Source organism: Atractosteus spatula, chromosome 3 (genome assembly GCF_055471065.1).
Source record: "Atractosteus spatula isolate fAtrSpa1 chromosome 3, fAtrSpa1.hap1, whole genome shotgun sequence".
NCBI lineage: Eukaryota > Metazoa > Chordata > Actinopteri > Semionotiformes > Lepisosteidae > Atractosteus > Atractosteus spatula.
Window position 1 is genome coordinate 57,823,531 of NC_142708.1, and position 26,362 is coordinate 57,849,892.

At 39.5% G+C, this 26,362-nt stretch overlaps 1 protein-coding gene across 1 annotated transcript in view; it reads right to left on the reverse strand.

The window, feature by feature from the left end:
* LOC148838012 (putative E3 ubiquitin-protein ligase HERC1) overlaps positions 1-26,362 on the reverse strand; it is a 75,976-nt gene that overhangs the window by 44,917 nt on the left and 4,697 nt on the right. The window contains exons 2-28 of the mRNA XM_088910709.1: positions 23,451-24,404; positions 22,127-22,222; positions 20,986-21,168; positions 19,748-20,059; positions 19,502-19,598; positions 19,071-19,214; positions 18,471-18,598; positions 17,840-17,984; positions 17,249-17,420; positions 16,198-16,332; positions 13,584-13,749; positions 13,290-13,415; positions 12,200-12,409; positions 11,508-11,660; positions 10,904-11,036; positions 10,472-10,663; positions 9,794-10,006; positions 9,037-9,210; positions 8,494-8,608; positions 8,068-8,194; positions 6,931-7,111; positions 6,175-6,481; positions 2,818-2,923; positions 2,631-2,679; positions 2,121-2,356; positions 614-811; positions 10-130 (exon numbers count right to left, since the gene is read on the reverse strand). Of these exons, the coding sequence (XP_088766835.1) occupies positions 10-130; positions 614-811; positions 2,121-2,356; positions 2,631-2,679; positions 2,818-2,923; positions 6,175-6,481; positions 6,931-7,111; positions 8,068-8,194; positions 8,494-8,608; positions 9,037-9,210; positions 9,794-10,006; positions 10,472-10,663; positions 10,904-11,036; positions 11,508-11,660; positions 12,200-12,409; positions 13,290-13,415; positions 13,584-13,749; positions 16,198-16,332; positions 17,249-17,420; positions 17,840-17,984; positions 18,471-18,598; positions 19,071-19,214; positions 19,502-19,598; positions 19,748-20,059; positions 20,986-21,168; positions 22,127-22,222; positions 23,451-24,389 (5,158 nt within the window). The 5' untranslated portion in view covers positions 24,390-24,404. The remainder of the gene's footprint in view (positions 1-9; positions 131-613; positions 812-2,120; positions 2,357-2,630; positions 2,680-2,817; positions 2,924-6,174; positions 6,482-6,930; positions 7,112-8,067; positions 8,195-8,493; positions 8,609-9,036; positions 9,211-9,793; positions 10,007-10,471; positions 10,664-10,903; positions 11,037-11,507; positions 11,661-12,199; positions 12,410-13,289; positions 13,416-13,583; positions 13,750-16,197; positions 16,333-17,248; positions 17,421-17,839; positions 17,985-18,470; positions 18,599-19,070; positions 19,215-19,501; positions 19,599-19,747; positions 20,060-20,985; positions 21,169-22,126; positions 22,223-23,450; positions 24,405-26,362) is intronic.

Here is a 26,362-nt window from a genome sequence, read left to right on the forward strand (position 1 = left end):
TACACAAACCTGAAAGTTCTTTCTCAATCACAACCCTCTGTGTGAGGACTCGCACCACCTGCTGGTGGAAGGTGTGCGCTGCAGCCTGAAGCTCCCGCTGTGTGCTCATCTTGGCAGACCGTGTTCCAGACTGGGGGGGAGATGAAAAGCTAAAATGTTAATTCTGAACCACTTCAACTACTCATGTACAGTAGCATTTCAGAAGTGCTCATATTACGATAAAAGCATCATTTTTACCACACAAAAAAAGTTTTTGCTTTGGTATAGGAATCAATAAAACGTAATACTACAAAACCATATTAGTTTGTAAACTCTGGAAAATCCACATAAATAGCAATAAGAGTTCCATGTACAAAACTGGCACTGATTTTAATTAGATATACTGTACCTTAGCTTATTTTTGTAAAAAACATACAGTATAACAGGGACATGCAGTCAATATGCGCCTGACAACTGGATTAGAATGTACTGTAGGCTATCAATCTACAGTTTAGCAAAAATACACACTGATCTGTGTTTTCACTTAATTTCATGATTTTAAGGATTTCATTGTTATTATATTATCATTTCTTATTCTATTTCATTATATGTTAAAATGTTAACATAGCCTTACAGAGTAATGGTTCATCTTGCTACTGCTCCCTGTCTGGTTTGTTGACCCTTGGGTCCCAAGATCAAAGCAACCAGACAGGAACTGCAGCTGCACTGACTGAAGCAAGCCAGGGAACCTTGGTGGCACTGTGGAGCTGTGTCTCTTATCCTCCATCTCAGAGAGGAAAGAAGAAATCTGGCACAGGGCTTCTAAACGCACCTACAATGAATAGCAGATGTTTTTGCTGAGTTCACATGTCATATACAGTATCTTACAGATGCATTTGCAGGAATATTAAGAAAGGTCATCAGCACATCACCCACTTCAGCAGATTTAAGATTTTGGGATAATGTCATTTTCTGATTGTTGTTTTATGATGATTTTATAAACATGTACTGTACAGTAAATGTCAGGATTGTTACAAAGTGATTTGTGGCCACTTTGCAGTAAAAGCATATTAAGCAATGTGCTTAATAAGCATATTATGTTACTGATGGTACTGATTCTGATCTCAAGCCCTCTTATTTGCAGGTATGAGTTATTCAAGCCTTAATGCAAACTTAAAATATAAAGATCCCAATCTGTGAAAAGGTGCACAAAATTAAAATGTTGACTGTACTGAAACAGCAGATTAATTAGCGAAGACATTTAAACTTTGCTATGATACTCAACTTTTCTTTCAATAACAATTCTGTAAGACTTTTAAGCAATTCTGTGTCTTTGCTCTTTATTAGGAATATCTCATGGGTATCATAAGCCATTTTATCAAAAAGTTGCTGACTTATGATAAACTGTCACTTTACAAAAGCAAAATAAAAAACAAATATTCATAAACTGTGCAGTGGGGAGCAGTGGCCATGACCCATGATCAGAGGTCCTCTATTAATTAGGGAACTGCTGCTTTACGTCAGAGTAAAATACTTTAACGCAAATGCTCCAGCTAGTCCAGCTCTTCAATGGGTATCTGCATTTGAAAGTGAATAAGCCTGTGATGGGGAAGTCCTGTAGTCTCATTTATCTTAAGAAAAGGTAAAAAGGGAAAAGTTCTGGTTCAGAAGGTTTTTTAGGAAAAGGAAGCATTATTAACATCAGGAATATGCAGTATAAAGAATATTAGTCACTTGTTTTATTAGTTCTTGTTTTAATGTGTCAGCCCTTTATCACCGATCTCATGAAATAAAAAGGAAGACACCGTTAATACAATGGACAGAAGGGATATCAATATTCATACTGAACTGCAGTAATGTACAAGAACAGGCAATAGGTTTATTCCATGCTCAAAAGAGAAGAAAGAGAACACAACATTTCAGCTGTGGAGCCTGTTTCGTGTGTCAATGTGTAATGTAATCCGGTTGTAATGTACAAGTTTTGAAGTGTCCTACACGTTATAATTTCTTTAGTGTTTCGCTTGTCAAAGTTGATATACAGTAACTGGAACTTGGGTCCCACAAATGGCGAACTCCTACGGATGAACCGCTACCATTTTACACAGTATGAGCGGTTCATGTTTCCTTTATTAAGTCCCTACCTCGGCCCTCTGCTGCTGTTGTGTCATTGCCAGGGTTATGGCTTTAGGGTCTGCCTGGCTGCCTGCCTCTTTCTCTACAAGACAGGACGTCTTCAGCAGGCTCCCACACAGGAAGTGCAAGACTTGGCTGAGCACATAGGTGCTTGAGCCCACACAATGGTTAGGAGTCGGGCTGATGCACTGCCGCAGTCTCTCCCAGGCATCCTTCATGATCCCCAGGGAACAGAGGGGAAGGCCTGCCACAGGAACAAACACAAACAACGTGCGCTTAGCTTTTAATTCATCTCCAAAAACAGGCTGGATGGCAATACAGTTAATGAAAGTAGCAAATTTACTATTCAACTAGCCTTGATCCATTTAAAACATAAAATAGCAATATTGTAAATGCAATATATTACACTACAGAGGAAGACGTTTTCTAATTCTAAATAAGAGATGTATTCATAATGTATAAATGAATGTGACAAGAATTAGAAAAAAGGTTACACAGCAAATTAAAAAATAACTTGCCTATTCTGTTTTTTGAAGATCCAGCTGGAACCCTTGATGGATCTGGAGACTTAACACAAAGAGCAACACTAAACGTTAATACAGACAATGCAACTTATAGGCTAATGATTTAACAGCAAATGTTTTCCATTTTCATTCAACATGTACGCTTGCATGGAGGTACTGTACGTCTATATGCAATACTTACTGCTTTCTTCTCCACTGTTCCAGATTCCACTATACCAGACATACACAGGCTGAATCCTGACTTTAAATTAAGTAAATGTTCTCCCTCTGATGAAGAGACTGATTGCCTGCATAACACACAAAAAAAATTAAAGGTAATCATCTGAATTGTTTTTTGTCTTCTCTTTCATTCTCAACACAATATTGTGATAATTGTGAAGGAACAAGTAATAGGTTTATTCCATGCTGAAAAAAAGAGGAAAGAGAACACAACGTTTCGGCCGTGGAGCCTTCTTCAGGTGTGAGAGAGACAGGGCAGTAGGCAAAGGTAAAGTAGCGGGAGAACAAAGGTTGGGAGGGAGGAGGAGTGAGAGGCGGGAGCAGGGGACAGAAAGAGAGGCCAATCAAGAGGTGTGAAGTCAGAATGGGTGCAGAGAGGTGTGAAATGAAACTTCCAATGAATGGAGAAAATTTAAAAGAACAGTAGTCTGTCGTTAAGGGAAGGGAGAATGTGTGATCCTAGCTGCAGAATAATTTTAGTTTCGGTGGTCTTTCTGATGTATGAGTTCGGAAAACCGTCTTTGAGAACACAGACGGAGAGATTAGAGTGGTCGTGGCCGTCAGAGGTGAAATGAGAAACAATGGGCTTGGAGAGATCTTTAATCTTCACAGCCCTGACGTGTTCTCTGAAGCGGTCTCCGAGTCTCCTTCCTGTTTCTCCAATGTAGATGGCTGGGCTGCCTACCTCCCTCTCCAACAGGACCCTACCACTGACTACCAAAAGGAAGTGGTATCCACCATTTCTCTTCTTATCAGCAGTAATAAGCTCCCCCAGGAGGCAAACCGGCTCATCATGGAACATCCACAGGTATCTCAATTTTACCTCCTCCCCAAAATCCACAAACCGGACACCCCTGGACGCCCCATCGTATCAGCATGTAACTGTCCAACTACTTACATTGCAGCCTTTCTTGACAGCCTCATGAGACCGCTGGTTGAAGATCTTCCCTCATACATCAAAGACACCAACCACGTGCTCCAACTTTTTAATGATTTCCAATTTCAGGGTACCGAATGCTACATTTTTACCATGGACATCACATCTCTGTACACCGTCATTCCCCATAATGACAGCCTTACAGCCCTCAAGCACACGCTGGACAAACGCACAGTGCTTGATCCACCCACCCACACCCTGGTACGCCTTGCAGAATTGGTCCTCACACTGAACGCATTCTCTTTCAATAATCTTTTTTACCAACAGGTCAGTGGAGTTGCTATGGGCACCAGAATGGGACCCAGCTATGCCAACATTTTTGTCGGCTGGGTAGAAGAACGCTTCTTCGCTTCCTACACTGGCTATGTCCCTGACCTCTACAAATGATATATTGATGACTGCGTCTGTGCCGCCACATGCTCCAACGATCAGCTTGAGTTCTTCCTGCACCATTTCACCAACTTCCACCCGTCCCTCAAATATACGGTTAACATATCTTCCACAACTCTTCCGTTTCTAGACATCAACTTCTCTATCAACTACCCCCGACTGTCCACTTCAGTTTATTACAAACCCACGGATTCACACAGCTACCTCCTGTACAGCTCATTTCACCCCAACCACACTAAAAACTCTCTTCCTTTTTCACAGTTCCTTAGGTTACGATAATTATGCAGCGACGACATCGACTTCGAGAACCAAGCCCTTGAAATGTACTCATTTTTCATCAACAGAGGATACCCCAGCAGTGTGATTGACAGGGCCCTTGCCCGAGCCAAAAACACCCCCCGGACCATCAACCCGATCAGGAACTCCCGCCGTAACAACCGCATTCCTTTGGTGCTTCCTTACCACCCTAACACACTTCCTATCCCCAGGACCATTAACCACAACTTTTCCATCCTACAGGATGATCCCTCCATTGGGGCCCTCTTTTCTGATCACCCTATCATCTCATATCGCCGACCACCTAATCTGCGTAACCTCCTTGTTCACAGCTCCCTTGACCACCCTCAACAACCATCCACACCAGGCACTTTCCCTTGCAACAGAGCTCGCTGTATCACCTGCAAGTACACAGCCACCACCACACTCATTCAAGGCCCCTCAGGACAATTCCGGATCACCCAGACAGCATCTTGTACCTCCAGCAACCTTATTTACTGTATCTCTTGCAGTAAATGCCCAGCCATCTACATTGGAGAAACAGGAAGGAGACTCGGAGACCGCTTCAGAGAACACGTCAGGGCTGTGAAGATTAAAGATCTCTCCAAGCCTGTTGTTTCTCATTTCACCTCTGACGGCCACGACCACTCTAATCTCTCCGTCTGTGTTCTCAAAGACGGTTTTCCGAACTCATACATCAGAAAGACCACCGAAACTAAAATTATTCTGCAGCTAGGATCACACATTCTCCCTTCCCTTAACGACAGACTACTGTTCTTTTAAATTTTCTCCATTCATTGGAAGTTTCATTTCACACCTCTCTGCACCCATTCTGACTTCACACCTCTTGATTGGCCTCTCTTTCTGTCCCCTGCTCCCGCCTCTCACTCCTCCTCCCTCCCAACCTTTGTTCTCCCGCTACATTACCTTTGCCTACTGCCTTGTCTCTCTCACGCCTGAAGAAGGCTCCACGGCCGAAACGTTGTGTTCTCTTTCTTCTTTTTTTCAGCATGGAATAAACCTATTACTTGTTCCTTTGCAGCCTACGCATGCTGACGCAGCTACCCACCTGAACTACTTGTGATAATTGTGATCAATTATCAAGAAAAAAATGTAACTGTTCTAATTTTCTGCCTGTACATCTTAATCATATAAGTAAACTAATTGCTTACCAAACACCACATCTCCCCTCCCAAAAAATATGTACTTAAAGTACAAAAAATATCTTTAGAATGCTTCAAATGAAATAAAATCCTTACTGCACTATTAAAAGCTTATATTCAAAAGCTTCTTTATACCACTTTTTTTTTTACTGTGTCCAACATTATTTACACATTTCAACACCTAAGGAATAATGTTAGGGTTAATGGTTTTTTTTGGGTTGCATACCTGTATGGGTAAATAAAAAGTAACATGGGCTACTGCACATTATCAGCTTTGGTGGTAATGTCAGATGGATACTAGAGACAAAAACACACTTGAAGTCTACAACACAATTTAAACAACTCTAAAAAGTCCCTGACTAATAACCACACACAGCATGCAATGTAGAGTTACTCAGCTTCGGTACAAAGAGCACCTTAATTGTTATACTGATCTCTTTGTTCAGTATTTAAAGAATTAAAGAGCTTGCTATACAGTACTACAGGCTGCAATGCAATGGATCAGAATACCCACAAGTTGAGTGGTCCTGCTCCAAAACATAAGCTTCCCCACCTGCATCCCAGATGCTGTGTCTGCAAGTCGGTCAGCTCTTCTCTGTCCTGCCAGGCAGCCCGGACTCCCAGGATGAGGAAGGTACAGCGGGAGATGACGGCTTGGCAAGCAGCCGGGAAGGACAGGCCTTCCTCGGGGCCCCCTCTCTTCCTCTCCCAGTCACGGCGCAGCAGGCTGACCTCCCTCTCGGGGGAACCGGGGCTGTCGCTGCTGCTGGGCCGCGTGCTTGTCCCCGACGACTCATACACCGTCTCAGTCTGATGGAGATGCATGGCTTCTCGCGTGGCCAGGAAACACTGCAGAACCTCTGGAATACAGCCCAGCTGGCCCGTGAGTGCCTGTATTGAATGCAGGCTTTCCCATCTATCTATTTTGATCTATTTTGACTAACTGCTTTATCCTGTTCAGGGTCATGGGGGAGCCGGGGCCTATCCCAGTAAGCAACAGGTGTGAGGCGGTATATATCCTGGACGGAACTATAGCCCATCACTGGGCACACACAGACACAAACACGCTCATGCTAGGGCCATTTTTCCCAGAAGTCAATTCACTTGCTGCCAATACTGTATAACTTTGGACTGGGGGACAAAACCAGGGCAAGAACAGGATATGTTAAAAGGCAAATTAAACTCACAAAACATAGACATCCTATTAAAAAAAGGTTTTAGCAGTATTAGTGTAAAAAAAAATCGATTGGCCAACCTTCTGTGCCACAGGTTTCCCAGAGCTGTAGTGAAAAAGAGGTGTGGTGTTTACCAGGCAAGTACATACTGCTGATGCTGGGGATGTCTTCCTCTGGTTCCTCATCCTGGTTGTGTTCTGCAGTGGCCGCCTGGCTGCCCTGCTGGCCTTCACTGCCATTCACTGCCCTCTCCACAAAGCCGCTACTGGACACCTCCTGCCCCCCCTCACCAGGGCTCTGAGATATCACAGAACTCTGCACACACATCGAGACAGTCAATCAGAGAACTGACTACACGCACACCTCAAAACACTCAATCAGAGAACTGACGACACACACACATCCAGACACTCAATCAGAGAACTGATTACACGCACACATCCAGACACTCAGAGAACTGACTACAAACACAGAAGCTCCTAAAGCAACTTAAGATCCCAATGTACTCTTTACAAATGACACAAAGGTGAAGGGGTTACATTTTTTTATAACCGATTCAAAGATCTCATTCAGCAGTTCCATGAAGGAAGCCAGGGTATTCCAGGTTTGAAAAATGGCTGGGCAGCTTGCTGCATATGCCCACAATCCTTTCACCTTTGCCATGCATTTGCATGGGTATTACAAATAGTACATGATATTCTAAATGAGGTGTAAGTAGTAAATTGCACAATTTTAATAACAACTCTTGATTCAAATTCTACATTTTATTTGTAGAATTCTACAAATTGTACACTGTATGCCCTAGCAATTTGTTTTCCTTTTATTGCTTCTCCACATTGTCTAGAATATGTAAACAATATCACAAACAATAAATGCCCAAGTATTTTTCAAAAGCAGTCTTTTCAACTTACAGTATGTGTTTCCGATTTTACATCTATAGTTTATGTTTTTGCTAACTGCATGCAAATCCTTGCATTTGTCTACATGTAATTTAACCTGCCAGTGTTTGTCCAGTCTTTTAAATCCTTTTGAATTTCCCTTGTTGTCCCTATAATGTACAGTATTCTAGTACTCCTATTTTGGTATCATCTGCTAACATGACTAGTATGCTACAGTAACTATACCATACATTTCAATACTAATACCAACTGTCAGTAATTTGGAAGTTTAAAAGCCATTACAAATATCAGTTTAACTGGAGAGTCTTTAATATGATATTAGTAAATATTATTTAACTTATTAAATCGGGATGCAATAAACACCATTTTTACCTGTTTGGTGTAGGTCGATGTCTGAGAACTTGCAGTGCTCCCTGTAGAATCTTTATATGATATAAGAGTACTTCGAACCTTGTACACAGCTTGATAGATTTCAATGAGTATTTCAGAAGGTTCATACCTACAAGGTGATTAGAAGGGCAAGGTTAAAAATGATCTTACACTGTTTTATGCCTTGAAACAATAACATTTAATGAAATCACAAAGCTATAAACCACTTACAGTACACAGCCTTTAAAAGTATCAAAAACATTATTTTTAATTTTAAATGGCATATCATTTTTACAGTACAAACAGATTCTATTACTAGGGCTTATACTGCAGCTACAAGCATTTTGTTTCAATGTTTCATTCACTGTAAAAGTAGTATTTATAAAAAAGATTTAATCATATTTTTTGTAATTGATTCTAATTTTTCACCTGTCTTGCCAGTAAGCTTCATCGAGCAGGCCAGTGTGCTTCAGTAAAGCAGCAAAACTGCAGCGACATGCTGTTTCAAGCAGGGAGTCTCCAGCTGTACTGCCATTGTCCCAGTCTTCAGGGGTTTGCCAAAGGTGAATAACATCATAAATTGTACAAATACTTTATAAACCTAAGGTTTTGAAGAAGTAAACAAACGCCTTGCAACTTGTGCAATGGTTCAATATCATTGTGCATTTATGAGAAATGAAAAGGGATAGACTTCGAATATCATCACCTGGCAAGGCGAGAAAGTTAACATTTCTGAGATTTTAAAAATTAAAAAGTAAAATAAACATTTTACAAAAATGAAATAATAATGCTATGTAACAATAAACAGTAAAACATTCTTAGTTATATAAAAACATGTACTGTAGCTTGAAAACAATCATTGATAAGTGGAAAAGTTAATATTCCAAAAATTCCTTTTCACAACTATCTATGATTATATGTATACCTATTTAGTATATTTTTCAGCATTTTCTGTCCACAGATGTAGTGTACCTTTGCTGATGGCGTAATCCTTCATTTTTCTCCAGAGTCCAAGAGCAGGCTCTCTTGATATGCCCAGAGCCAGATCTACCAGCAGAGAATTTTCTTCACTCACTTTCAAATCACCAAACTTGCCATCAGTACAGCCAGAGAGAGCTGCCTCTGTCAGCAAGGTCATTAGGGAGTCTACAGAAGAAAAAACGCACATCTTACCAATAAGGCACTTATCATGATTTAGTGGTGTTTATTTTGAAATAACATTTGCTTTATATAACCATACTCAGAGAACTACAGTACATCTTATTACAATCCAATAATTGGCTTCAGCGGATAACCTGAGATTCACAGGCATTCAAAGTCAGAAGGCCTGTCATTTGTAATCCCTAACAGGTCACATTACTATTTAAAATGAGCACAGAAAGAATACCTAAATAGTATAGTAGTTTTTGGCCATAGGTACATGTACATTGGAATTCTTATTCGCACTGATCTTTCGGGACATGCACAGTACAACAGATGACACCATATGACACCACACAACACAGTACATTAAAAACATAATAAATAATAACAACCAGAACAAACAATATGTTGTGGGACAATAAATATTTAATAATATTTAATTTAATAAGATAATATATAATAAATAGTAGTAGTGAGAGAAAAAAAACATGGTACACCACGCAAAAGATCAGATGTGTAATGAGTCAAGTATTTTCTAAATACTAGAAAACAAATGACAGTAAAGACGGAAAAAAAAATTCCATACCTAACTGTTCATAGTCCATCTCTAGACCATTTCTGAGAAGGGGGTTGTGCAGCCAGAACTCTGTAGCTATCTCCTGTGTGGAAGGAGGCTGCCCTTGTAGCATACCACCCAGACAACGCCCGATGGCCAGGGCCACTGATCTCTCCAAGTCCAGCAGCCACAGCCAGCCCACAGACTGATCCTCAGAAGACAACCCCTGACCATCGGAAATCTCTGAAACAATGTCAGTTCCAGGTGGATTCACCACTTCAAAACATCTAACAATCTTATATCTATTAAAAATTCTATTTCAATTTTTAACAGTGTCCCTTATGATAATTATAATATGTCAGTGTAAGTATACAGTAGACCAGAAGAAAAGGTACAGTATGTAGATTCTTGATAATACTATAGCTTTCCATTGTTTTTTGCCTGTAGATCAATGTAAAGTACAGTACATGACTGTTCTTGAAGGTAATATTTTCAATATTTCTTACAAAAATGACTTTCATCCTAAAAAGGTATGTTTATTAACAAAACCACAGGTGTATAATGGACATTTGTGAATGAATCATAAATGTTCAGTAAAAGGAAAGGAGTTCAGCTAGATGCATACAGTACACCTGTTACACAGCAAAAAAAGCCCTGAAAAAAGAAATGACCTTCAATAATGGCCAGTACTGCCTGTGATGTTCTTACCTAGTGGCATTCCCTCCATCTCCTGGTCTTCCAGAAGCCCAGTGTCAGGCAAAAAACAGTTGAGTTCATTGATGTGTTCCAACAGAGAGAGCAGATGAGGCAGCAGGGGCCGCACAACGTGGAGAGGCAGGAGCAAGAGAGAGTACATCACCTGGCACAACAGGCTACCTGCTGCAGAGCTGTACAGGACGACTGAAATCCACACAGGGACATCAATGGTTAACAGCTGAACAAATGGTTACAAATGCACTGATAGGATCTTTGACCCATAATCTGCACAGATCACAAAAAGCATGTTAAATGGCTACATTAATGCTGGTGGTCCTTCAGTGTTTTAGCAAAATCTAAATAATTTTCTTTTAAACAAATATGCAGTGGATCTCATTAGAACATTTATCTTGAAAAGTTATTTGTATTTTATGTTAAACTTACTGTGCAATTTTCTGATAACATGCTTGTCAAGAGAGCTCTCTTCTAGAAGAATGGTAGAACGCTTGAAGGTTTCTGCAGCACATGGCAAAAGCAGGCAAAGGTGTCTGTGAAGCAAGGTTTCGCTGCAGTCCTCCTGAACAAAAAGAAGTTAATCTTTTTTGAAGAATTTTTGAAATAATACTTACATAAAATAATAAAAACTTTGTATTACAAGGTATGCAGTTCCCCAGTGAGAGAACACGCTGAGCGTACTGAACCAGCTGGGTTGCCATGACGGGTTTGGGTTGGAACGATACAAGTAAAAACCGACTTCTCTGTTCTCCTTGACTAAGCAAAGAAAGTCTTTTGTAAGCAGTGAAATGTGATAAAACATAGCCAATAACTCCTGGGCTTGGTGTCATAGAAAAAAAAAAGAGATTAGTTACTTGCAATAAGATGTAACTTTGTGGCCATGTGTTATTTTAAAATGGATTTTGAAGTTTCTCATAAAAGGCTACACTATATGAAGACAATTATAATTGAACATTACTAAACTTAGAAAAAAAAAGATAGAAAAGGCCTAATGAAAATAGGGAGTATACAGGGAATGCAAACGACAGCATACCTTGGTGCTGGTACTGATGTAGCAGTGTGCCAGAAGGTGTCTGTGGAGGGCTGACAGCAATCGATGAAAGTGAGGTGGTGGATCGGACTGCTTCTGAGCTTTGCTGCATTGTTGTTTGTCACTGTTCTTCTCCAGTTCACCAAAAGATCGCTCCTGCAAGTACACATTGTGTCTTTTTCATTAGGTTTTCTAATGGTGTATTTGGGAACCTGTATAGTCCTATTGTTCGGCTAATTATGAGCAAAAAGATCAAACTGAATACATACTAATGATGAGAAGTGTCCCCACACATATTTGCAGGATCATTAAAGATACTATACAGTATGTTCATTTTTTTCAAAGAGGTCTGGACTTCAGTGTGAAGAACATGGTAATTGAATTGACCACAGCTCAAAAGAAAAAGAAAAAACATGCATCTTTATTTACTCTTCACAGGGAAATTTGAACATAAAGCAATGTTTTCCATCACAAACTGCAGATTAAAAAGGAAATCTGCTAGTTATAACAACAATGTGATCCAAGGTATAGAAAAAACCTTGGCAAGCCTCAAAAAGCTAAATCTTTTCAAATAAGTACTAAACTTGATGCAAATTCCAATTATTTTCAGGTGACAATATATTTTGGTCTCTTTTCTTTGTAAATATGCAGTCAATATTAAAAAATGAATTGGTACAGAGAACTGATGTACTCACAGTGTAATAACCAATATTCAGTAGTAGAGTTTTCAACAGGACTTCTGCTAGGTGAAAGTGATCAGGTGTCTCCAAGCTGCCTGATGGGGGCTCAAGTGAAGATGTGAAGGTTAACCCTACAGAGAGCTCCCCAGGTGAGCTGTACCCCAGCAAGCAGGCGACGTGGGACTGCTCCTGAAGGCTGTTCAGCACCATATCCAGCTGCAGTCTCTGAAACACACGAGTCTCTGCTTACCCTACATGGCTTCTCATTGGCATCTTTTAAAACAAACGTAAGTCGCAGATCTCAGTCAACATATGAACAAATCAATACAATACTGTAACAGACTGTCAGCTGGTGGGAGTCTGGAGAGGAAGCAGCTGGAGATGATCTCTACTGTGATGGATGACAGCTGCTGTCCTCTCCATACAAACTAGTGCTCTCTTTCCAGAAGGTGTGTGAGGTAGCCGGGCAGAAGGCGAGACAAGGCACACTCAAGGGCTAAGTAAGGAAGCCCCTGACAGAAATAGAGAGACCACACAAATGAGCCGAAGACCCAAACCGCTGAGAGAAAAACCAAGGGGCTGACAGCGGGATAGAGGCAAAGTGAGACGGACAGACGAGCCAAATATTGGAATTGTAGGTGATGTGACAAAAAGAATGGGAGATAGAAAACTGAGATGAAGAATCTTCATGCTGTATTTGATTTTTTTCCCAATTTTCATTATTTTACTTAAATACTTATTATCATTACCCCCTCACACTAGCAGATAGATTAGCATAAAAGTAAGTGAGAAATAAGTATGATGGAGATCTAACTGAAGTGACAAACAATACTGAGTATAGATTGAATTATTCCATTCAAGTCAGTGAATCTGCCTGTATATCCCATCAGTTGCAACTTCTGAACCACAGAGGATACATTCTTTTTCAATGCATTTCTTTCTCCTCAACCTTCTGAGAAGCTGGACTCAAATTTCAATTTTCATGACCATTTATTTGAAACTGTTGGGGATGCAAGGACATACTGTACGTAGCTGACACAATTTGTGTTATATAAGCTTCCAAAAAAAAAACTGACAATGGCAACAAACTAAGGTGTACTCTCACCTGGCCTTTTGTAAGGTTTTCCCAGCTATCAGGGCCCTGAGGTAGAAGTGAGTGCAAGAGCTCGGTTCTCTCCCTGAGAGGAGGCAGCAAGAGTGAAGCACCAATGGACAGAGTATTCATCACTGCCTGCAAATTAACAGCATACTTTGGTTAAAAGGACACTTCTAGTCACCCTCCATATAATCCTTGATGCTTTACTGTAAGACATTTACAAAGATTTTGATCGGTCAAACTGCTCAGACTGGACAAGCATTAAGGAAGGGGAGAGGAGAGACAGAAAGTACTGGACTGTACCTCCTGAATAGAATCAGGAACACTGGAGTCAATGAGCCTGAAGAGCAGATTGCGGAGAGGCCTTCCCTGGGCTCCTAGGACTGTGGCTCCTGTTCCTCCAGCATGGGCCAGGGACAGGTGAGTGGAGAGCAGCTTCATACACAGCAGCACGAACTGGTGGTGCTCCCTGGGAAAAGAAATAGAAATCTCAGCTACTATACAAGCAACTTACTCATCCGAAATCTCAGCTACTATACAAGCAACTTACTCATCCGAAATCTCAGCACTTACACTACTCTGTTTCACTAACCTCTAACACTAACATCTGCAGAAGAAGCACAATCGGTGTCACTGGCGGCTAAATAAGAATATTTGAAATAATTTAGTTCCGGGAAATATTTCTAATGTACATGTACGGTAGATGCACATTAAATGAGAAAACTAAGAGAGATCACCAATCTGAACATGACTTTTAATTTGATAGATTGCAACATACAATTTCAGCAACCAAAAGTCTCAGAAAAAAAAGTTGCAGATAGGAGCAAATTATCACTTGTCCTAATGTCCACCTGGGACCCAAAATCCAGCACTGAGCGTAAAACATGTCTAAGTAGAGTGGGGATGCTAACCCTAACCCTAGCTGAGGAATCAACAGAACATTCATGCAAACGGCCTCTGAAGCTCTCCAGTCACCAGATTTATAAATGTTCCTCAAACCAAAAACTATTACTCTAAAACAATCAAAACCACTGAAATAGCTCTTGAAAATCCAACTTCTTCAATGATGCAATTTCTTTAAGCATATTTTCAATCAGCTGAAAAATGCTGTATGAAAGATATTGAAATTAGTGTTTATTTCCGGCCACTGTAGGCTTTGGGTAAAAAGAACCATTACATGTTGACTCCAGTTATACTGTACATCTAGTTGCCCGTTAAATGAAAAAATTAAGAGAGTTTAACCATTATAAAAGGTTTTCTTACAACTTTTCATCTGACTCAGTTTTGGAATACAAATACTGAACCGTGCAGCATAGAATTTCAGCAACCAAAATTCTCCCCAAAAAAAAGTTGCAGATAAGAACAAATTATCATTTGTTTTAACATCCAACTGGGACCCAAAATCCAGCACTAAGCGTAAAAAATGTCTAAGCAGAGTGGGAATGTTAACCCTAACCCTTGCTGGGGTATCAACAAGAGTATTCTCTGTAAACTTTTCATCTGACTCAGTTTTGGAATACAAATACTAAACCGTGCAGCACATAATTTCACCTACCAAAAGTCTCCATAAAAAAAGTTGCAAACAGGAGCAAATTATCACTTGTCTTAGCATCCAACAGAGACACAAAATCCAGCAGTAAGCGTAAAAATTGTCTACGTAGATTGGGAATGCTAACCCTAGCTGGGGTTTCAATAAAGCATTCCTTCAAAATTGTCTCTGAAGCTCTACAGTCACAAGATTCATACATGCTCTATTTGGCTTTAAAAAAACAATCTAAAGTTTAAAACAATCAAAACTACTTAAAAAACCCTTAGAAATGTATCTTGTGCAAATTTCCAATCAGCTGAAAAATGCTGCATAAATGGTATTAAAATAAGTGTTCATATTAAGCCAGTGGAGGGTTTGGGTGACAAGATCCATTAAATATTGACTCTAGTTTACATCTACTGTACACATCATACATGTCAGAGTACAAATTTATGGTATAGTATACAGTATATAATGTTGAACACTTTGATAAATAATAGAAATTAGGGTCCCACTAATACAGTAGCTCCAATGACTGCAAACATTATGGGAGTCTAGACTGTATCACCATTAGTTAGTGAAGACTTTTTGAGCAGTGACACTCAAGGGTTTCAAAGATCAAAGTAATCCTCAAGTTATCCTTAATGCACATCACTAACTCATGAGATCCACAAAGTGGAAGTGCAGACGGAAATGCATTAGATACTAATCAATGTAAAGTCTCCTGTGAGGAGCTGTGGGCTCATACAGTACAGTACTAAGTGTTGATTGTGTGTCAGAGGACAGAGTGCAGAGTATTGTTTCCCATCTCTGCTAATGTAGGACCTAGAACATTTTGCTGAGCAGATGGCAAGTGTATAAAAAGCGTAAAACACACACACAAGACTAAATAAATTAACATTAAGGTTACATATAATTTTGTGAAATTCATGTAGTAGGACCAAAAATTTTGCCTTTTCCAATATAATTGCCATTTGTTTTATTTTGCCACACTAATGAGTGATGGTAACAAAGCTCTAAACGAAATGCCTATTTTCACAAATATTCAATGTCTACAGACTTTTGGAGTTGATCTATTAAAATACAATTGACTCAAGTTTCTCCATTTATGTTATTAAATCTTTCCACATGTACCCTAAAAATGTTTGCTTTCTTCTCAGTCACAGAGACAGAGAACAGACTCAACCACTAATACAATAAGACAAAGCATAAATAAAAAATATTTTATTTACTACGTTTTGTTTTCTAAGGACCATTATTTAATCTTCCATCTCACTTCCTGTGTTGTACACTACTGACACTGTGATGGAGGCAGTGCATGAGAGACTCTTCAATCAGAAGGTGACACATGCCAAAGTTTTTTAGTCATATAAATAAGATTTCCATTACCTCTTAGACAGGAAAGGGGGTGGAGGAACATCACAGCTGAATCCATCACAGAAGCGTTCAAGGAAATTGCGGAGGTAACTGAAGGTGCTCTCTTCAAGATCCACACAGAAAGGTCTGTGCCAAGCCACAAGTTGTCTTAAAATAAAATTAGGGAGATCAATAACAGACACTGGCTATAATTCAGAATGCTAATTTTTTAAAATACTGTACAGTAGAGATAGATGAAAAAAATCTGACAAGTTTTAACAATTTAATCTTTCCAAAACCACAGATACTTTTAAGTTAGTAAAATTAAAATAAATATCTGAAAATATTAGGTATTGTATTAGTACTGTGTAGAAGATCTGGTCTCAGCATGAATCACCATGGTACCATGTAGCACGTTTGTATTATTGTTAATCAGTTATACACAGTTACAAAGTATTTTTTTAATTAATACAGATTGTAACATCTGAAGAAACACTAGAGTCCAGTTTTGTTTACAAACTCATTGTGATTACTTTTAGCAACCTCTTCCAGAGTTTCAATTTTGTCATAATCGACTTAAAGTACTTGATGCACTAGCTTCAAAAGATGAAATGATCTAATACAATTAAGAACAGAAGGGAGAATTTACTTATTCACTGTTGAATCCCAGAGCCAATTTTAAGCAAGGCACCAGAGTTAATATAATTGAGTTGAACTAATTATATTCCAGTTATGAGAATTACTGAGTTCAGTCTTATGAACAGTGCAACATTATCTTTAATGACCAAGAAGTCAGGAACTTGATTTAAAGTCTTATCCTAACAAAGGCACCTCCTTCACATTGACCACTCTAAAGCAATGGATTTAAAATTCTTGTTCAGAGGAACGTGTGCCACCTACTGGTCCAAAACACCACTCACAGTAGCAACAACCTGATTTTAATTTTAGGTGTCCAGCCTAGGATTGATGAGAGCCATTTTTTGCTTAGCCTTTGACATGATCAGGCTAGAAGCTGATAATAGCTTTAGTGTATGATTTCCTGCCACAGAAAGAAAATATAAATCTTCTCTTGCTCAAGTCCTACCTGTCTGTAGGCACTGCAGTCCAGGCCAGGCTATGGGAGGTACCCGCAGTGATCTGCTGAATGGACACTCCTTCCAGTCCAATAACTTTCCTTGGTTTTGTGACTGGGGTAGAGGTGTGGCCCTGTCCACATTGACCCATCGCATTATTACCCCATGCATACACTTCATTTTCTGAAATCAATAACATTGAATAATTCAAGAACAGAGCTGCATTAGCATTCATAGGCTGCAAAGGAACATGTAAAAGTTTATTCCATACCGAAAAGAGAAGAAAAGAATCATAACGTTTTGGCTGCGAAGAAACTTTGTGTTTCTTTTGAATAATTTCACATTTATTACACTTCAAAGCATCTGTTCATAAATCATGTATTACTGCTCTTAAACAAATCTGCTGACTGTTGATGAAAAATTAGACTACTTAATATACCATTCAGAAATTTCTAGGCATACTTATAATGATGAGCCCACCCATACTTTTTTATTGTAATATTTAAAAAGGAAACACGACAGTTATTATGAGACACAAAATGCATACGGTGGAAATTACACACAGCCAAGTACATGTTTGAAGCAATGAGAAAACACCTCACCGTGTGACAATGCAAGGCAGTGACTGTCCCCACAGGAAATATCAATGATCTTAGTGACACTCAGCTCCTCTATGAACCTGGGTCTCAGGGAAGTTGTTTCGGAAGACCCACATCCAAGACACGAGCCACAGCCCCACGCAAACACCTATTAAAATTGAAAATATTCAATTGTTGTGACAAAGCGAAGTTTCAGAGGCTAAACCTGCAAGCAACGGACACCTTGAATGAGACACCAGTCCATCACATAACATCACTTGTTTTGAATTCTACATGTTTTACATTTTGTTCCGTCTTTTTTATTGTTTCATCACATTGTAAGTTTTGCTTATCCTACTATTTCCGGTTCATCTGCAATCTTGACTTGAAACTGGTGAATGATACACATTACATCCATCCGTTTTCTAACCTCTTCTTCCAATTCAGTGTCATGGGGAAGCCAGAGCCTATTCCAGAAAGCAATGGGCACAAGGCAGGGAACATCCTGGACTTGACACCAGTCAATCGCAGGGATATGCATTCCTTGATGATAATTCTTGAAGTTCCAGTTCCTCTAACCTACCTCAGGCATACAGAAGTAAAACAAAACAGTCTCCCAATGCTCTGTTACCAGCAATAACTCTTCTTTCCATACCTGTCCTGCAGATGTCAATGCCAGTGAAGACTGACTGCCAGCACACACTTTCCTGATAATGAGTCCATGTAGAGCCTCAATTATTTTGGGCCTATAAACACGATTTGTATCTCCATGACCGAGTTTACCTGTTAAAAAAGAGATGATTGGTGCCCATTTCAATACAATTGCAAGATAGCTTATTTTAAAGTGAGTTAAATAAGGATATTAAGAATCCTATGTGGCACAATTTAGAAAAAATAAAATAAATTAAGCAAAAATACCATAATACAAGGTCATCCAAGAAACAAATAATGCAGATTTCTTTACTTACCAGTAATTGTGCTTTTTAAGTTTTGACAACAGGGGCTATAAATGTGTTTTACTAATATCAGCTCAGTTATTCATGTACAATAAGTGTACTGAGTACACTGATCATTTTACCCACCCAAAAATTCTAATATAAATAATGTTAAACATCTCATGGATTCTTGATACATACTGTATAAAGAACACTCACCCCATCAATCTTTCAGTTCTGAATTGCAAATATACAGTACTTTCATAGAATTCTTGCCTTCTTTAGTCTTTTTTGTTTCTTACAATTTCTGAACTACATACCATTGTCTCCTCCTCCAAAGGACCACACTACTCTTCCGTCCTGAGCCACAACGATAGTGTGAGAGCTGCCACAGGCTGCCTGTCCCACTCCACTGATATCCTTCACCAGGGTTGGGACATTACGACTATGGCTATCACTGTGACCTGTGACAGGCCAAAATATGCATTTAATGAAGTGCAAAAGGAGCAGTTTTGAAAACTGCTTTTTTAAAATAAACGTACTCCCATAATCTTTGCTTGAAATATTCCCAATAAAACACTGAAACAACACACACGGAACCAAATTATTCTGCTTTCAAAATAAAATACAGGTTAGCAAACCTAGATTAAATTACTTATTTTGCATATCTGCACAAACCTGCATGTAACAGTTGAGCAACACTTAGTTTGCTACATAAAATCAATGTAAGAAAAAAACAGAGAACACCCACCAAGCCTGCCAAAATCCCCTTCTCCCCAGGTGTAGAGCTCTCCATCATTAGTCACTGCTGCACTGTGTCTGTAGCCAGCAGACACACACACCACCACCTGCCAGGTTATACAATTCATTCAGTTTATCTCTTGAATCAATCGAATGCCACCTCATGAGACTTTAGCAAACAAATTTTCAGAGGACTTTCAGTGCTACAAGATATTTCTTCAATTATGAAACACTTGAAATTATATCCATTCTTTACCTTGCCAAGTAATGGTCCCTGGATGAGTTTAGGGTATTTCTGAGTTGCACTGTTTCCATGCCCCAGTTTTCCATAGTCCCCATCTCCCCAGCTGAAGACTTCCCCTTCTGTGGTTACTGCCAGAGTATGGCCATCTGAGCCCTTGGAAGAGGAGACCTTCCTCATGTTTCGAGGGGGCTCCAGCACCAGTTTCTTGGGCACAGACTGGTTGTTCGAGTCTCCCAGCCCCAGTCTCCCATAGCTGCCTTTCCCACAGGCCTTCACAGAGCCATCGGCAGATACCGAGAAAGTGCAGTACTGCCCCGCTTCAATCTGAAAAAAACACAGACAGAAAGGCAAACCCAGCTTAAAATTCAATATGAGTTAGGAATCAACCCATTTCTCAATGTATACAGTGCTGTAAATACAGAATCTCGTGTTTTCAACTAGTGCTGAACAAGGTTCACCTTTTAAGTATAATTGATTCTGAATTCCTCAATTTCATGACTTAAAAAGGAAAGAAGACATTACACGAATTGATTTGCCTATAAGTCAATTATATGTCTTAGTTTATGCATGACACACAAAGCAGCTACCAGTATAATGGGGAAACTGAAAGAAGAGTTGTGTTATACTTTATTGAATTTAATCTGATAGGCTTTTTATGGAAAAGATACAGGTGAGCTAGAGCAGTCACTGGACTCAGTAACTTTGCAGCACAAGATGGTACAGCATGTACTGCACTTACAGGATAAGTCTAGGAAAACCGGAGTATGTCTGGGGTTATGCTGAAGTTTTTGATGAAGGTAATATGCAAACTGTTTCACTTATTGAAACAGTTACAGTACATACACCTTCCATAAATGTTTGTTGGGTTCATTCTCTTCAAAGATAGTCACACCTCATTATTCAACTGATTTCTTAAAAACCACAGACTCCTGTCCACTGACACACATGGGAAAAGCAGAGTCTCACTGTAGAGAGTTTGACAGTGTTCACCAAATCGTTTGACTGATTTGTAAAATCAGAAAAAAAGAGCAGAGATGTTAATTTCAAAAGCAGTCTCTATTTTGACCCACAGGCAGCATCTCTCTGGTCCTTTTGCATTTTATTGACAACAAACCCCACAACTGTAAATGTCATGCTTATAATATCTATTTAAGTCATCAGTTTGCATATAAACAATACCTCTCTACCATGGATTCTTAAATCTGTAATCTTTTTAAGAAAACATGTTTGATGTCTTTTAATACTTGTACCATTTGAGCATCACTAAATCCCTGTGCCAGCTTGGGCTGCAGGATCTTCTCCAGAGTGCCTTCTGCTAGCTGGTGACTGCTGTTACTACCCCAGACATACACCATCACTGTGTCACTCTCTACCCCCAGGGATCCAGTGCCAGTGTTGCAGGAACACAAGCAGTTTGAAGCCAGGTTACAGATCTGAAAAAAAAAACATCCCAATAAGGCACTGATTTATAATTGGAATACCACCATTGTAACTGCATGTAAAACACTGCATCTTGATTATTTTATCTACGTCTTATCTTCAACTACAATTTAAATACAATATTAAAGCTAACACCATTTTTCAAAACATGTATACACACATGGTAACACTGTTTGGATGAACCAAGAGAAAACGTGTATATCTTTCCATTTTCAGTAGCTAAAAAAAAATGTAAATCTGTATAAAAAAAGACATTATTTAGAGATGCGTACAATGCAATGTATTATAGGAATAATTAATTTACACATAATTCAGCTTCCTCAAACTGAACCCAAAAAATAATGGCTAATCATCTTAATTAAATGAAAAAAGATGCAATGTAATGTGCAGGGCATGAAAATTCATGATTAACAAAATAGAAAGCGTGTCATCATTGCTCCATGCAAATCCTGCAGAGATGTGACTCATTTTCTGTGAACTGTTATTGTGAAAAATACCTTGGTTTTCCAGGTTTGTGAGATATTTTCAATTCACCATAAACATATCACAGAACTGAATCCCAAAATATTACATTGCTGACGTTTGCAGCTTTTGTAACATACAGTAGCTCATTTTCAGTTAGCATGATTTCAAGAGGAATAGTTCCACACAAAAAGTGTATTCTTGTGTTCCAGAATAAAAAAAAATACATTTTAGTGCAAACGGCTTTTTATTTTTACTTTTCCAAGTCTTTAGAAGTGTGCAATTGCCATGGATTCAGTCTTGCTTGGTCTAACTGAGGAAATGGCCGCCAGATAAACTAGAGTTGTTCATATGCCTCATGTGATACTCTGGGTTGATGTCACTTGCTAACCTACAGGGTTTGATTGACAGCCAAGGCTTGTCTGTCACTCCTAAGATGGTAGGCAGTATTTTCAGGATGGTGCTGTACAGCAAAAGGAAAGCACACACCTCATCAAAGAGACAGAGAGCCACATGAGCAAGACTGCACAGTCCGTCCACATTCTTCTTCAGCTCCGGACCATTGACAGAATCGCCACGGAAACCCTGGGGAACAATAATAAAAACAGTATGCACTTCACTACAAACACAGTAACAAGCAAGAACTCAGGTATTTCAATAGTACTTCCTCTTTCCTCCATTTTTAAAAAGGGACTGTGTTCATATTTCTCTCCTGACAATGTTCAAGTATCATAATCACTGGAATATGTACCGTATGTGCTTGAATATCACTTTATTGCTGGCAGGTTCCTGGTTTGTAATGCTAATTTATTTTAAAACATTTGATCTTAAAGTGATATATATAGAATGAGACGTAATTCACTGTGATTATCTGCAATTCGTCATAAATTCCAGCAACTACACAGACCAGTTTCACTTAAAGTATTATCTGAAATGTTTTTGGTGTGAATTTCTGAGACTATCAAAAAAGATATCACAATCAATCAACTTGTGTGATTTCTTTTTTGGTGTATTTAATATATACATATTTAACATTGTCTATATGGTATACTGTAGGAAAACCCTCACAATGCACACCTGGACCAATTAATCTTTCTAAGAAATAAAAAGAGATATGCACTATATATATGAAATATATTAAGTAATTTTACAATAGTGGATTGTAAAATAAAGAATTAAATTAAATTTAAATTAAATGGAATTAACAGTCTCACAAATTGCTGCAGGTGACACTCACCAGTCCAATACAATTGTACATCTAATCTTTATATTCTCTACTGAAACCGAGACACCAGATTCTGATAAGCTCTTACAATATAATCTTGGACTGATCATTTTTGGCAATATAAAAACGATAAAGTGCAAAAAACTTCATCATTAAAAAAGCTTCAGTAAATGTGAGCAGATGGCCCAAATGAAAATGAAAACATTGTTATAATAGTGCCAAATGCTCATGTGGGTAGAATAAGGAGTGCAGAATTCAAAACTGAAAATCGTAACAATTGCCTACTGCCTCATCCTACTGTAATATCTCTTCTTGCAGTGTGGACAGTTATACTGTATAAGATGGATATAGTTGCAGTATGATAAACATCCTAGGATTTCAGAGTTTTGTTTTAAAAAAGGGTTATAATTCACCTTTTTCACATACCTATTTTAAATTTTCTATTTGTCCTTTTGTATATATGTTTTGTTTTAGATTACCTTTAAGGCCACCTTCTCCACACAAAATATTATTATCATGTATTGATTCCTCTGATGGCTGTTTGTCTAAGAACTGCAAGCATGCTTTACGTTCTTAAGAAATACATACAGAATTTTGCCTCATTTGGGCCAGAGTTTGGAGAATGAAGTCATAGCCAATCCCTTCCTCACTCGCAGACAGCTTGGATGATCCCGAGCACGCCGCAGCGGAAGCAGTCAGCGCCACCTCGATCCACTCAAGCAGAAACCTGAGGGAGCCCCGCTGCATGGCCAGCCCCAGTAAGAGCTCTAGGGCCAGCCGCCTCCCCGCCACGTCTGCCCCCGAGCTGGGGACCGAGGTCCTCTTCAGAAAAGCCGTCACCTGAGCAAGGCAGTCCAGCCCCACCAGCGGGATCTTGTTCTCGTTCGCCAGGGACAGAGGGGGAAGGGAAGACAGCACAGAGGATGCCGTGGAAAGGACGTCATTGCACAGCGCCAAGCTGGGATCCAGCTGGGCTTGGTGCCAGTTCTGCTGCAAAAGGGCAAACAGCAGGCTGAGGCCTGTCCTCACACCCATCTCAATCAACACATCTGTTCCAGACTTCACCCGCGTCCCCTGCAGCCAAGGCTCCGAGGCATTTTCTAACACCCCACTTTCCGTGCTGGGCACAGACTGGGCCGGGGGCCCCACCCGAAAGCGGTCGTGGTATTTGCTGTGAAGCGCGTAGTAGATCCTCTGCAGCACCACCAGCCTGTGATGCAGGGCCAGGGCATAGGGCGTGCTGGCCAGCGTGCGGCGGACCAGGCAGCGCTGGCTGTGGAGAAGAGCTGCCAGGTACTCCTCCCGCTCCTCCATGGCGCTCGCTTCATACTGGAAGTCGGGCAGCCGGGGGCCGAGCAGGTCTTGAACAGGCTGGGCCAATCCTACCACCTCCTTGTTGCTGAGGAGTTTGCTGTAGAGGGCAGCTGCACCTTGGCGAATGGTCACCTGGACGCTGTCCTCTGCTGCCCATGAGCCATTCAGATGCTCCTGCCACTTCAACATCACATGGGTCTGACAAGGAACCATTTTCTAAACATAATCCTGCAACGAGACATGACAGCATTTTAGAAATAGACAGCAAAAGGGAGGAAAACTTGCAATTGACATAAAACAGGTCTGAAATTAAAAACATCAGAAACTAGCAACAAACTAGCAGTACAATTAACTATTGAAGACAAAAAGTTAGCATTACAGAATTATTTATATTAATTTGGTATGTATTACCAGAACACTATATACATACTGTATAAAAAAGTATTGTACAGAACCCCCATGAATGAAGCAGCACATGATAAAGAAGGCAAACTTACAGTATAATGATATCATTCAATTATTTTTTGTAATTGACACATTACAGTATGTGTTCTGCTATAAACACAAGCATTCTCTTTACCTTTTCATTGCTTCCCCATATTGTCTTGATGAGGATGTTAGCCTAAAATAAATCTACATAAATGCCAAAATCCCTTTTATCGGTACCTCCCTGCAATTCAGAATCAACCCATGAGACATGTATAGTATGCATTCCTTCCTTTCATTTGCCACTTGTCTGCCCAATCCATGATCTTCACAGAGTTTTTGTTATTATTTTGCTTCTTTGTGTTTCTTTCCCACTAATTCTGTGCTTTATAATTTGCTAAACAGACCACAAACTACATTGTTGGTATGATCCCTGGTTCATTGCTATACACTTCTGCTTACACTGGTACAGGTAGAGGTCATACCCCTGCTGTTTTGCTATTTAACTTTTACCTGATTTTTATTCCATGCACATACATTGCATTGAGTCCCTATTGCTTTTAATTTGAGGATTGATCTTTACAGTATATGGAATCTTATTTAAAGATTTCTGAAAATCATGCTTTATAGTTAGCAAGTTACCCAGCTCTATAAATGTCATTATTTTGCAGATATTGTTCTAGCTCAGCTCAAATGTTTTCAGTCCTTTACCAGTAACAGAAATAAAAGTTATTGGTCTATATATTCTGGTTCTGTTTTGCAATTATTGAGTTTGCAGTTCACAGATTTATGTGTACAGCTCCCATTCTAAGTCAGAGTTGAACAATTGTAATTAAGGGTCTTTGAATCACATCCTTCATTTCCTTAAGCACAGGTAGGAAAATATCATCCAGTCCCAGTCATTAGAGTCATTTTAGTCCCTGCAATACTTCAGTGTCCGTTATGCAAAACGATTTCTTTGCAGAAATACCTTCCAAATGCTCTAACAATGATGAGAACCTTTAAAAAGAGAAACGGATAGAGAAACCAAAAAGGAAGCCTTGTCCTGGGAACGACAGTCATGAAAGTTTGTTTTTATTCCTATAATCATAACCTAAACAGAATTTTTAAATGAGCTGAGCTGAAAAAATCATGTGCTGTTTACCACACAAGCTTCCATGCATACTCTGTGAGATTAGCTATGCAGTGTTAATGCTGCTGAATTAACACGTCACTGTTAAATCTGCTGGGCCCGATGACCTTATTTAGAGCAGTAGATGTGTTTCTTTTCTAAGGGAACATTTGCGAATATGATTTAAGAAACATAACTCCAAGAACAAGCCAGTAAAAGCTCTGCCACACCCAGCATAATAATATTAATAATGTGATATTCATACAACACATTTTTTCTGCCATCCACGGGAAAGGCAACCGATTTGAAGCCATTTGTTTCATTATGCAGAAAACACCTGAACCTTATCCAAAGTACACTGCAATTAGCACTGTAGCAGAGCTGCTGCAGAAAAAGCACATTCATGAGGAAGAGGTTCTGCTTCTGTTCTGCATGGAAAGGGAACTTCAGCACATCCAATCAACCTACCTTTTAATTCTACCAGAGTGAAACCAGAGTGTACACAGAAAATATACTTGAACGAGAGGCAAACCTGCAAACTCCTCACAAAAGACAAACCACCTCAGAGACGAGCTCAAGACGCATGAGCTGTGAGGCAGTGCTTCTGACCTGCAGTGTACTGTAGCTTATGACAATCATCAGTATGATT